Source organism: Phalaenopsis equestris, unplaced genomic scaffold, assembly GCF_001263595.1.
Source record: "Phalaenopsis equestris unplaced genomic scaffold, ASM126359v1 Scaffold234162, whole genome shotgun sequence".
Classification (NCBI taxonomy): Eukaryota; Viridiplantae; Streptophyta; class Magnoliopsida; order Asparagales; family Orchidaceae; genus Phalaenopsis; species Phalaenopsis equestris.
The window spans coordinates 222,760-236,729 of record NW_018252084.1 but is presented as its reverse complement, the minus strand read 5'-3'; the positions used below and the strand labels follow the sequence as shown (position 1 = coordinate 236,729).

Sequence of the window (13,970 nt, the reverse complement as noted above, 5' to 3'; positions counted from 1 at the left end):
TTGGAACTCACATAATCTTGGCAGCCATGGTTTTCTCTTCCCTCACCAATTTGGTGACCAAATCTATCCTGGAACAATGGGGTGTTGCTCGGCCCTCTGGGCGGTTACACTCTTCTTTCCGATACCCTCCCCCTCCAAGTTGGATTAAGGTTAACATCAATGGTGCTTGTCTTCCTAAAAACATTGCTGGTATGGGAATTGTTCTCCAGAACAAGCGGGGTGATCTTACCTCAGCAGCGGTCAACATTTACTTCATTGGGACTCTTCGTTGTGGAGAGGAAAGCTATTGGACTTTTTCGATCCCTCGTCAAACCATCGATGCTGGAATGTTCATATATTGTGATCAAAGGGGACAAAGAAACGGTGATCAAATGGCTTAGTCGTGGGTTGGACAATTCGAAATGGGTTCAACAAGAGGATATGGAAATTGATTTGACTTCTTTGTCTAGTTTTAAGCAAGTTATTTTCTTTTTGCCATTAGAAATTGTAACAAAATAGCCCATTTTTGTGTCAGGCTCGCTTTGCATGTCTTTTGTTTGATCTGCTTACACTTGTGACACCGATTTTTTGAGTGTAGTGGCGGATGACGCCAACCATGTCGCACCTTTTGTGTAGCTTTTATAGCATCTTTTTATTTTTTTAATACAAAAAAAACATGTCATACACATAGAAAATAATACCATTGTAAGCTCTCCAAGTTGGATTAAGGTTAACATCGATGGTGCTTGTATTCCTAACAACATTGCTGGTATGGGAATTGTTCTCCTAAACAAGCGAGGTGATCTTATCCCAGTAGCGGGCCAACAATTACTTCATTGGGACTCTTCGTTGGTGGAGAGGAATGCTATTGGGCTTCTTCAATCCCTCGTCAAACCATGGATGCCGGAATGCTCACGTATTGTGATCGAATGGGACAAAGACACGGTGATCAAATGGCTTGGTGGTGGGTTGGCCAATTTGAGATGGGTTCAACCAGAGGATATGGACATTGATTTGACTTCTTTGTCTAGTTTTAAGCAAGTTATTTTCATTTTTGTCAATAGAAATTGTAGCAAAATAGCATATTTTTGTGTTAGGTTTGCTTTACATAAGTCTTTTGTTTGATATGCTTACACTTGTGACCCCGATTTTTTTAGCATTATGACGAATGACGTCAACCACGCCGCATCTTTTGTGTAGCTTTTATAGCATCTTTTCATTTTTTAATACAAAAAAAACGCATGCCGTACACATAGAAAATAATACCAATTCGAGATGGGTTCAACCAGAGGATATGGACATTGATTTGACTTCTTTGTCTAGTTTTAAGCAAGTTATTTTCATTTTTGTCAATAGAAATTGTAGCAAAATAGCATATTTTTGTGTTAGGTTTGCTTTACATAAGTCTTTTGTTTGATATGCTTACACTTGTGACCCCGATTTTTTTAGCATTATGACGAATGACGTCAACCACGCCGCATCTTTTGTGTAGCTTTTATAGCATCTTTTCATTTTTTAATACAAAAAAAACGCATGCCGTACACATAGAAAATAATACCAATTCGAGATGGGTTCAACCAGAGGATATGGACATTGATTTGACTTCTTTGTCTAGTTTTAAGCAAGTTATTTTCATTTTTGTCAATAGAAATTGTAACAAAATAGCACATTTTTGTGTTAGGCTTGCTTTACATAGGTCTTTTGTTTGATATGCTTACACTTGTGACCCCAATTTTTTGAGTGTTGTGACGAATGATGCAACCACGTCGCACCTTTTGTGCAGCTTTTATAGCATCTTTTTGTTTTTTAATACAAAAAAAATGTATGTCGTACCACACACCCCACCCTCAACAGCTAAATAAATCAAGATAACTCAAAAAACAGAAGAGAGAAAGATCCTTTATAAATCCAGTAGTTCTAAAATTGAAAATAATAATATATGCAATGAATTCGGCATGAAAAGAAGGAACTGATGAGATGGGAAACAACTTGAATGCAAGTTAAAAGAATTTTGTAGATTCTACCCATCCAGTAGCTCATATGAACATGATTAGATTGGTTGTACCAAGTAATACAATATAGATTTATAGAAAGGCTCATGAATATTACGATCCAACCTAAAATTAGTTACAATCTAAGTAGATAATCAATCTTTATGTTTCAGTAGGGTTTATAATTTCTTTTAAAAGTTACATACGAGTGTCATTTGACATATTTTCAGAGTAAGAAGACATTAGAGTATGTGAAGAAATTTGTCTCGAATATACTCGATATCGAATCAATATGCCACCTTGTACATAAGTTTTTACCACTCCATCCTTTCTCGAACCAACTATTAGAAAGTTTGCCCAAAAGAGAAATTATTTTAATTTATCATATACTAAGTTAAAAGTTTAAAAGCATTTTGTTATGAACTTTTGCAATTATAGATAATATTATCTTATTTAACATTTCATTATCACATTTATCCATGATTATTTATGTAAAAATAATTTAATATGTAAAAGATTGGATTGTGGATAATAATCTAAAATGGCTCATACTAATTTAATATACCTGGAATCTATAATTAATTATTATTATTATTATGATCAATCATCAACATTAAGAATGACATATTTTAATTCAAGTTATTTGATATGAAGATATTAAAGCTAGAGGTACTTTCTATAGCATGATAATATGACCAAACCAGATTATTTTTAAAATCTCCAATAAATTATATTGTAAATATTAAGTTCAAAATTTATCATAGTAATGATCATAGATAATAGCCTTGATATTGAATAATTAAGAAGCTCATTTATTATAATTAAGAAGCAAACAAGAGGAATTTGAAGGCCAAATTTTGCTTGATTATTCTAAATAAATTTATTTCCTTAGAAAAGAAATTCAAGTGTTAAAAAATAGAGTGCTCAACTTCTGTAAGAGTCACACAATTATTTCTCATTACAGATTTATTTGAAAATCATGGATGGAGGCATGATTAGATAGGTGAAAGAATTACATAGCCTTAACTATGAACTTTTCATGGAGGATTATTTTATATATAATGATTAAATCAATAGAGGATTCAATTCAAGAAAATTACACAAGTGTGTAATTTCATGTTTATTGTGAAATAATATTGAAATTAATAATTTTGATTTCATAATTTAAGGTTAAATTAATAGTCACATGCACTGAAGTTTCAATTACAAGGCCATATCCCTTCGTCCTCACCTTAACAATACAAAAAATGAGGAATCCATGAAATGAACTATGCTTACATTGAAGAGATAGAAATTTGTCACTAAATAATTAAAATCACAATATTTAGACAAGTTGACTATAAAATAGCATGTTATAGGTGAATCATATATTCAACTAGTGGATCCATAAGTTCCTATTGAGAAAGGAAGTGGAAATAATAATGAAATTCAAAGTAAAATAATAGGTTTATATAGCAAAAACTGTATAGTATATAAGGAATATGGTGGGTACCTTTTTTAGCAGAAGACTTTTTTTAAAGCCAGTGGGATGGGATTTTCTTCTTAAAAACGGTGGGTGAATAAAGATTAATCTCAGCTGAAGCTAGATTTTTTGGATAAAGATGTGCTGAGAACAAAAATTGGATCTTCAACACTAAGTATTCATCAACAATTGATAAGAGTTGCACCCTCAGATAATGCCTTGTTGAGGTGATTAGAAGAAGGCTTGCGTTCTTAATCTACTAATGGGTAATAAAAACATTTCTTCTTCATCAAATAATTACTTTAATTCAAAATTTCAAAATATCCTAGATATTTTCTATAAATATTAATTAGTCAAGTCTCAATTATTTTTTATGCTTCCGTATTCAAATGATAGAATGCTATAAACCCAATATTTGCTCCCCAATCTCTATGAGTACACCACCCAACCCACCCCCTTTACCCCAGATCTTCCCTCTCTTTTTCTCTCTACCACTCTTAAACTCTCAGCTAGGATCAAGCAAAATAACTTTTTCAAAATCTGCATCAAATGAACAAAAGCAAACACTAATCCATAGAAATTATGATTTTAGATTCAAGCAAGAAACAATTTCTCATTCTTAAGTAAGTTATTTATGGGAAAGGTTCTTTTCCTTCTTCCCTTCATAATCTTCTTATTCCTCACTTACTGTTTCTAACTTACTTCCAACAGTAACCAAAATCATTTATCCCACTCGTATCACTTACAAATAGCACCTATAAATTTTTATTTTTGCATTCTATCTTCCATCTATAAAACTTTCACCTTGATTTTGCATGCTGAAATTTTTTGTTTTGCTTAGGATTGCGTTATTTCGTTGAGTCCCTGGTTGAACATTTAATACATTCCAACGCACATTTCTCTTTATTTACAAGGTTGAATCTTGTTTATATGACGATTCTGCATGTTAAATTATATATTCTGCACTTTCCTATCATGTTGTCCCAAATTTCTAATGCTGTTTTGCAGCTCTTCCATGCTGCAATTATATTTCACTGAATTACAGAGCTCCCCATTGGTGTTCTAAATTGTTGTTTACTGTCATCTTCTCCCCATAAATTTTAATTCCCAATGTTGATTCCTTCTATCAATCAAAACCCGCAGAACAAACCACACTCCCAGCCCTACTCCGACCAGTCCTTCTGAACAATTCAGAGCAGACTAGTCCTAACCTACAAGGCCAATCCTTACCAATAATTTATTGGTGTTTAGATGGCATTTAGAAAGGGGATTTAGTGGGAGGGTTTGGAGTAGCAAGAGAATAAATATATGGATCATTGGCGTGGTTTGGGAAAGCTATGAGATGTTCTGCGGCTAAATCTGCTGGGGAAAGCACGTTTGACGTCGGTGGTGGCTGTCCCAGTTGCAATAGCAAAACAACGGCGATTCGACAAGATAAGGGCGGCTGGACAGCGAACCGGAAGGGATAAATGGCAGTTTCCCGCTGAAACAACAGCTTGGACAGCTGCTCAGCAGAAAATCAATCGGTCGTATGGCAATATGGCAATATATGGGTGGTAAGGAGTTCTACCACATGTTCCTAAGCAAGATACTGACACACCACTTGCAAAAGAAAATGATACATCACTCTGGAGAGCAAACTTCAAAGAAAAAGCTTCTCAACTCATCGTACCAGAAAAACTGAAAAATCCAGAACTCTAATACCACATATACAAGTCCCCTCATAGCAAACACCTAATTAGAAACAAGGGAAATAGGTAAGAACCAAAAACAAAAGAAATGAAAGAAGGAAACTTGCTAAATAAAATAAAAAAGAAGTATTGAAAGAAATCACCCGCAATCAATACAATGATACCGTGTAAATGTGATAACGTGAGAAGGACCATTGCCGCAGCTCTCGCATCATTTTTCTTGGGTGGGAGGAGCATCATCTTCTCTATAAAAAGCCTCTGAAATCGATCTACCACCACCAGAACAAAGTCATTGCCTTATTGTGTCTTAAAAAGTCCCACTGCAAAATATATGGTCGTGCCTATTGTAAGCAACTCCAAAACACATAAATCTTTCCAAACTTTGTCCTGACGGAATAAATAACAATCCTCCTTTGGCACAACTTGAAGTGGAATGGTGCATAGGGGAATTCTCATGAACCAAGTCTCAAATCATTAAATCTACAATAATTTTCTCCCACTTGTCGCACACGGATGAGTCTATCTCATGAACCATTAATCCTGCAGAAGTATCTCTTATGAGTTTAGTGTCAATCACTAGCATCTCTTTCTTATCGACCACATGTTGGTACTCCTTTCCATCCTCCCATTTTTCAGTGTCTTCTGTGTCACTGTCCATTTCTTTAACTGCTCCCTACTCAGGGATCACCCTCAATCAGGCGTCATGTGGCCAAAATCGTGGCACTTGAAGCATTTATTGGCGGGAATAGTTTTAGTATTGACGGGCTCCATCTTTTTTCCACTTTGTACGGGTTCCTCTTATAGTTGGGTCGGCTTGGGTGCTCCGCTGGGTGCAGTCTTGTTGCCTGATCCGATAGTTAAACTTTATTTGGAGGATGGTGTGGACTCGATACTGTTGTGTTGTCTCTCCACCTTTAGGGCTAAGGTCTATACATCTTGCAACGTCCAATAAGGCTACAAATATACACATTGCCAATAGACGATCTCAATACGCTCAAATATTGAGTTATGATGTCCTCTTTGAGCTCCACTAGCTCACACTTCAGCATAAGTTGCTCGAACTGAATTGTGTATTTCTCCATAGAATAATCTCTCTGATGCTGGCGTTGAAGTCATATGAACATATTTTGTCAGTAAAGTGAGGGAAAATATTTTTGTTGCATCTCCCCTTTCATCTTGGACCATGTAGTAATCTTACTTTTTCCTTCTAACAGTCGAATGTGCTTCAGGTTCTTCCACCACAATGAAGCATTTTCCTGAAGCTTGATGATTCCCAATTTAACTATTTTGTCCTAAGGAACATTTTTTTAATAAAAAATTTGTTCCACTATCTGAAGTCACTAAATAAATTCATCTAGATTCATATGACCATTGAAATCTAATAATTCCACATTTACTCAAGGATATTGACTTCTCTGAAATTCCATGTTGAATCATCGAGGTAGTGGTTTATTGTCACTAAAAATTATCAATTAGAAGGGATTCACTTCATCCTTTCGATCTAATGGGCCACCATTATAGCTACGGGCGACCAAGATAACCACTTAAATCTCCTCCAATAAAAATTATTTCTTCAAGAAGTATCATTTCTATTAATTCTTCTATGTCATTCCAAATTTTTTCTTTAGAACATATATCTAAACCTATTTGAGGAGCATAAGCACTCATAACATTACAAATCTCAGTATCAACAATAATCTTGAGTGTTATAATTCTATCTCTAATTCTATTAATTTTTACAACATTATTGTTCAAACTCTTATCTATAATTACACCACGATTTCTAATGCGACTCATACCTGAATACCAAAGTTTAAAACGTAAGTTATCAATCTCTTTGGACTTTTCTCCAACTCATTTAGTTTCTTGATTACATAAAATATTTATCTTCCTATGAACTATAATATCAACTAATTCTATTAATTTACCTGTGAGAGTACATATATTCAAAGATCATATATTAATATTAGTTTCATGGACTAATTTTACCCCGCACACGCTCGTAATGTGAGAACTATTGCTTATTTGACATTACACGCGGGCGTCGGTGTAACATCCCTTGCACACTTTTCATACCATATATCACATCACTTCCAAGGGATACTCAAGCATTTACACAAGGATATAAGAGAATCATGTCATGACTTTTTGACAAATACATAATGCAATAGTTCATTTTAACTATATTTAATTGCAATTCAAAATATTGTTATGTGAAGATCATAAGATATGTCATTTGCACGAAAGGAAACTTGAAAATTATCATCACTCAGATTATATGAGACTTAGTTTAATATATATAAATGATGACGAAGAAAATATTAAATTTAATTTAAAATAAATATATTATCTTGATAGTATAACAACTAGCACTAAATAAACTTTCTAATCATAATGAAGATGGGAATACACCCATATTATTTCGTCATCTTAAATTGCACATTTTGTAACTCATAATAATGTTTGGTTGCACCTAGGATTTAAGATAAATAGGATTGAATTAATCCTATAAATCCAGATTTATCAAATCTAAATGCATTAAATCCATAAAAGATATTGGTCAGATTAAAGTTAGATCCAACTAAATCCCATTGAAGTGTTTGGCCACGAGGGAAACAAAAACCCGCGGGTTTGTTTTTTCTCCCCAACTTAAATCAGTTAAATCCAACCAATGATCAGATTTAAGCAGTATCTGGTGGAAAGTTATTTATTGGATTTAACTATGGATTTAACTAAAATCCAGCCAAAAACCCAAAAAAAAAATAATAAATCCAGCGCTCTATTAACTTCAATTTTCTCGTGTTTTGTTGTTTTCCTCGCGCGTTCCATCATTTTGATAACATAAATTCAGATTTAGTAGATCCGAGTATGAGGTGGGTCATCGTTGATCGCGACTTCTTCTGTAGGATTATGGATTTGATACTTCCAGATTTGCTGGATTTAATAAATCCTATTTAACATAAACTTAGTTGTAGCCAAATGCCGCCTTAATAAATCTAGGATTTACGTCAAAACCGACGGAAAATCGGATATGCCGGACATTAGGATTTAACTTCTTATTTTTCGAGGTTGGGCTGGATTAAATCCTACCGTAAATATTGTTAAAAATGCGTGTCAAACACATAGGGTTATTTAGGGTGTGTGTGAAACACGGCCCGCGGGGTTCGACCCGCGGCGTGCATTTAGTATAAAAAAGAAACTGCATTTTCGGATAAGCGGGCAAAACGCGTGATCCAAACGATACCACAACATTTTCAAAAAACGCCCCCGCATTTAGCCCCAAACTGGCCCTTAGTTGCCATGTTTGAGCAAATATAGGATGGTAAAAGAACTTTAATCCTAAACATTTTAAATCCCATTTCTACCCAACAATAAATCTCTGATTTACGAAGGGGTTGTTGGTTAGCAGCTTTAGTTGTTTGTTAGGAGGATTTGAGCGGGACTTAACCTAAATCCTGCCAAACAGCAAAAAAATAAAACTTTTAAACGCTGTTTGGTAGGAGCAATTGAGCGGGATTTAACATGATTTAGTCTAACCTGCAAACAGAGCAAAGCGGCACTTTAAATCCTACTAGAGTTTCTTAAATCCCGTTCTTCCTCCGTTTTGCCTTATATCTAAAATCTAGTAAATTCCGTTAGAAGAAAGCTGAAGCGCGCGAAGGCGGTTGGGAGGAAGGGGGAGAAAGACGAGGGTTACCTTGCTCAATCATTTCCGGTAGGAGCGGAGCGCAAGCCTGCGATCCCGTCGTTGCCTTCCCTGCTAGCTCGAATGGCGACCGTATCGCTAACGAGGGCGTTGCTTTTGAGCGAAGCGGAAAATCGGATTGGACATCGACTCGTTGAAGAGTAGATTGAACGGGGTAATATAATATTTAAATTATAAAATAACAATATATTAATATCATTTTTATTAATTAATTAAATAATAATTTAATTTAAGATAATATTTTCAAACATTTTAAATAATATTATAAATAAAAAATATAAGGCATGATATTTTCTCTTTTTTTTTCTAATTTTAAATATTTTTTTTTTGGCAATCCAATCAAGTTCAAGAAACTAAAATTGATAAAATATTTGAACCAACATGTTCTTTAAAAACTAGAATAGTTTACCTATTCTGAAGTTGTGATTGGTTTAATCATGATTCTATGCAAAACTGTTTTGAGCTTAGAACGAATAAGAAGAATGATTAGTTAACAGTTGGACCGATTGAATTAGCCGGTCAAGTTGGATTTTGAAAACCATGGTTTAGAGCACGGCGTGCTCAAAACCGATAAACAAATATTACTCAAAAATTATAGTTGAATGCATTTCGATTTTTTTTATTTAACTCTAATAGTCAATTTTTAGTTAATGTTCTTATTTTAATTTTTATTTAATTGAACATATAAAAAAATTAACTTTTATTTAAAATTTTTTAGTTTATTTTAATTTCCTATCAACTAAATAAAAAAATTGCACTTACATTATATACAACATTTAATTTTATATTGGTATTATAGGGTTTAGGGTTATATTATTTTTTAAATTTGTTTATCATCAAACTTCAACTAGCAATTAAAATTTGATTCATTCATAGTTGAACACTTAAAAGATAATTACATTTTGGACTTTAGTTGCAAAAGATTTGATTAATTTAAAATTTGATTCATCCAAAATAACCGAATGCTTACACCTAATTTTGAGCACGGGAAAGGAAATGAAAGATAGTTTTGTGATTTTAATTTAATTTTTTAATTAAATTTCATTAATTTAAATTAATTTATTAATAACTAATAATTAGTAAATATGTTATCAAAACAATTATAATTAGAAAAATTTATAAATAAATATTAGATTAATTTGTACAGTCTTGGGAAGTTTCTTATAAATGCGATTGTAGGAATCCTTTGGATCCACATGATGTTGTATAGATCACAGGAAGTGAGAATAAATTTGTGTTGAAGAGGAACAACAGTTACGAGAGCGTCCACCTCCAAGCGCCATAAGAAAATCAGGATCATATACTTTATAACTAGGGCTGTCAAAACGGCTTGTTGTTCGCGAACAGCTCGTGTTCGGCTCGTTAATTTCTTTCGATAAGTTAACGAGCTGAACACGAACTAAGATGTGTTCGTTAGTTCGTGTTCGGCTCGTTTTGGCTCGAAATACTACTCATTAAAGTAGTATTTTAAAAAACTATAATTGACTACAAGGCTACAGAGATTTATAATCAATTAAAATATTGATTAAGAAAATAGAATAAAAATGATTAAATTAGATTCAAATGATGTTTTAATATAAATAAAAATTTTTAAATCTTGCTCAAACCTTAGTCTTATGGCTACATGATTAGGGTTGTTAAAAGGACTCTTTGTTCGTGAACAGCTCGTTAAACAAGCTGAACATGAACACACTTTTTGAGCTCGTTTACACCCCTATTTATAACCACACAAAAGAACATATATTTTATATTATTTTTAGAATTAAAGTACTCTCATTTATTATTTTAATGAAGCTTGAAATTATTTCAAAAAATATGTTATTCAAAAACTTCTAATTTTGATTGTTGTAGTTTAATGAACAGTAAAATAATTCTTAGTTAGACTGATTTCAATACTAAATAAAAAAAATTAATTCTTATTTTCCTTCAATTAGGTTAATTTTACAATTTTAATAACTAAATAAATTAATTATGTAAAAATATATAACTTAATTAAATAATTATTTAATGTCAAAAAAATTATGTTACATATATTTCATTAATTAATACAGTCTCTTAATAATTTCTTAAATTAATTAATATAATTCTAGATTACTACTATTTTCTCCACAATTTACATCATTTTATGAATATAATTTTTAACATAACAATTTATTTATCATAATTAATTAAATAAATTATTTATTTAAATATCATTAAATATAACTTCATGATAATTTTTATTTTTTAAAAAATATCATTTAATTAAAATACCATCATTTTAATATTTCATTATGATTTTTTAAGATTTTATTAAAATATTTAAACCATTTAATTCCTATATATTTATATATCCAACACCTAAAGATCAATTTTTGTATATATAATTCATCATACCTATGCTTTTAAATGTGTGTTTTACTTCTTAGAATTTAAAATAGTAATATTTTTTTATGAGATACAAAAGTTTGGATGGTATAAATGTAAAAAAAAAAATGTAAAGATGAAAAGCTTGGGTGTTACAAATGCAAAAACATAGGAATTGGGTGGAATGTATGTAAATGCCCCTAAATATTTTCATAAAAATAAACTATGTTTTGTGTCAGCACATCAACAAATTGAAGTTTATTTTGTGACAAATTCAATGCAGTTAGCAGAACTATAGCCAATTGTTGCAACATTAATTGAATATGGCAACAATTTGTTGATGTGCTGACACAGTTATCGGTAGAGAATATTACATATTAACAGATTGACCACCCAAACCTCAAATTTTACGTTTCAACCATCCAAAAATCACACTATTTAAATATAACGAATTGACCACTTGGGTTTCAACAATTTGTCCAAATTAAACCCCCTCCAAGTTTGTTGTATCTCTTAGCATTTCTTTGTGGAATCATTGTTTCTATTTTATAATTTTGTATTTAAGGTTGATTAATCAAAGGTTAATCAAAGGTGTTTGCCCTTTTAGACGTGCAGTGTCCGGACGGAATATTTTTTCCCACAGGAGAGGGAGAGGGAGAGGGAGAGGGAGGGGGGAGATAAGAAGTTTTTATTATAAAGTTCTTATAAATTTTGATTAATTTAATTACTATTTTGTGATAAAATTATATAAAATAATATGGTTTTTTAGTTGATTTTATGATAACTAAAATTCAGATAATGTTTTCTTAAAAAAGGCAACACAATTATGCATCATGTTAAAAAAAAAAAAAAAGATTTTTATCTAAAACTAAAATAGGATTTTCTTAAAGGAAATTTACATATGTAGCACATAAAACATATGTAGCACATAAATCTTATGTATTTACATATCTCAAATCTAAACTTTCACATTTACATATATAACATTTTGGTGTTTAAACCTATGCATGAAAATGAGTAATTATTTTTAATGTGATATTAAAGAATTATATGATATGCATGTAAATTTGAAGGCGTGGGTGTCAGATATGTAAATACATAAGAATTGAGTGGTATGCATGTAAATGCTCATTTAAAAACTTAATATTATACATATTAATAATGACAAATTGTTTAATCATAATACATGTTTAATAAAAACCTTCAATAAGAGTTTTATGATTTCTGAAAATCAGACCATGTTTTCCTTAAAAGAAAATTTAAATTATGTATCATTTTTAATAAAAAATATAATGTTTTTTTTTTCTAAAAATAAAAATAGGTTTTTTTTAAAGAAAAATTTACATGTGTAGCAATATCTCATACTAAAGCTTTCATATTTACATAAATAATATTTTGGTATTTTAAATTTATGTATGAAAATGTGTATTTCACTTTTAAAAAGTGATAATTTTGTTGCGCTATTAAAGATTCGAGTGATATGCGTGTAAATATGAAAGTTTAGGTGTGAGATATTTAACAAAATATTATAAATTTTAAAAAATAACAATTTTTTTAAAAAAATAATATCAACAATATTAATTTTTTTTTTATAATATTTGTCTTTTGAAATACTAACTAAATAAATAAAATCTTCCTCTTAAAAATGTACATCATCTCTGTTATATTTTGGGTCACTTAAATAAAAGGCCCTAATTTAAACTTTCTTAATGATTTTTTTTAGAATATATGATATTCATTTATCTCTAAAAATACTAATCATTAAACAACATACACTTATTGAGGTTATGGAGTGAGCTTCATGAATTAGGGGTTGTTTGGTTTCTTGAAATTGCAATGCAATGTAAAATGATCGCATGGAACACTGATTACAGTGTATTTTTCAATTGATAATTTTAATTGATTATAAATCTTTGTAGCATTATAGTCAATTAAATTATTTAAAAAAAAATACTTATCAATTATATAAATATTTATATGTACATATAACTCAATTATTTCGAGTGAAAATGAACTGAATATGGATGAACAAATATTTATTCATGATAAGCTTGTTTATATATTAAGTGCAAAAAAATTATTCATATTCGAGTCATTTGCTTAACGAATAAATCGAATACGAGCTGCTTGACGAACTAAACACAATTTGTTCACAAATAACAAATCATTTTGACAGTTTTTTTAATTGATAATTTTAATTGATTATAAATCTTAGTAGCATTATAGTCAATTAAATTATTTAAAAAAAAATACTTATCAATTATATAAATATTTATATGTACATATAACTCAATTATTTCGAGTGAAAATGAACTGAATATGGATGAACAAATATTTATTCATGATAGGCTTGTTTATAAATTAAGTGCAAAAATATTATTCATATTCGAGTCATTTCCTTAACGAATAAATCGAATACGAGCTTTGTTCACAAATAACGAATCATTTTGACAGCTTGGATAGAAGTGAAGAATAATATTTTTGCCACCTTTCACCCCCCAAGCTTGAGCTTCAAAGAATCAGAATAAAATGCAACCTGCCATCTTTGCTAAACTCGGGCAAATCAAGCAAAGTCAGACAAATGAATCATATCAGTATCGTTTGAAATTTATATAGCATTTCAAGGTTATAAACAAGAGTACTTCACTTCTAATGAGTTAATAATAGTGATTTTTTAATGTGTTTTTTAAGGTTTGAGTGACAAGCATGTAAAGTGTACATATGTAAATATATAAGAATAGCGTGGCACCTTGTTAAAAGCTGAACCAAACAAAAAACTTGGGCTTGCATAATCA

At 31.0% G+C, this 13,970-nt stretch overlaps 1 protein-coding gene across 1 annotated transcript in view; it reads right to left on the bottom strand.

The window, feature by feature from the left end:
- LOC110038852 (yae1 domain-containing protein 1-like) overlaps window positions 1-8,953 on the bottom strand; it is a 31,446-nt gene extending 22,493 nt beyond the window's left edge. The window contains exon 1 of the mRNA XM_020743770.1: window positions 8,821-8,953. Within this exon, the coding sequence (XP_020599429.1) occupies window positions 8,821-8,833 (13 nt within the window). The 5' untranslated portion in view covers window positions 8,834-8,953. The remainder of the gene's footprint in view (window positions 1-8,820) is intronic.
- Window positions 8,954-13,970: the final 5,017 nt, after the last annotated feature.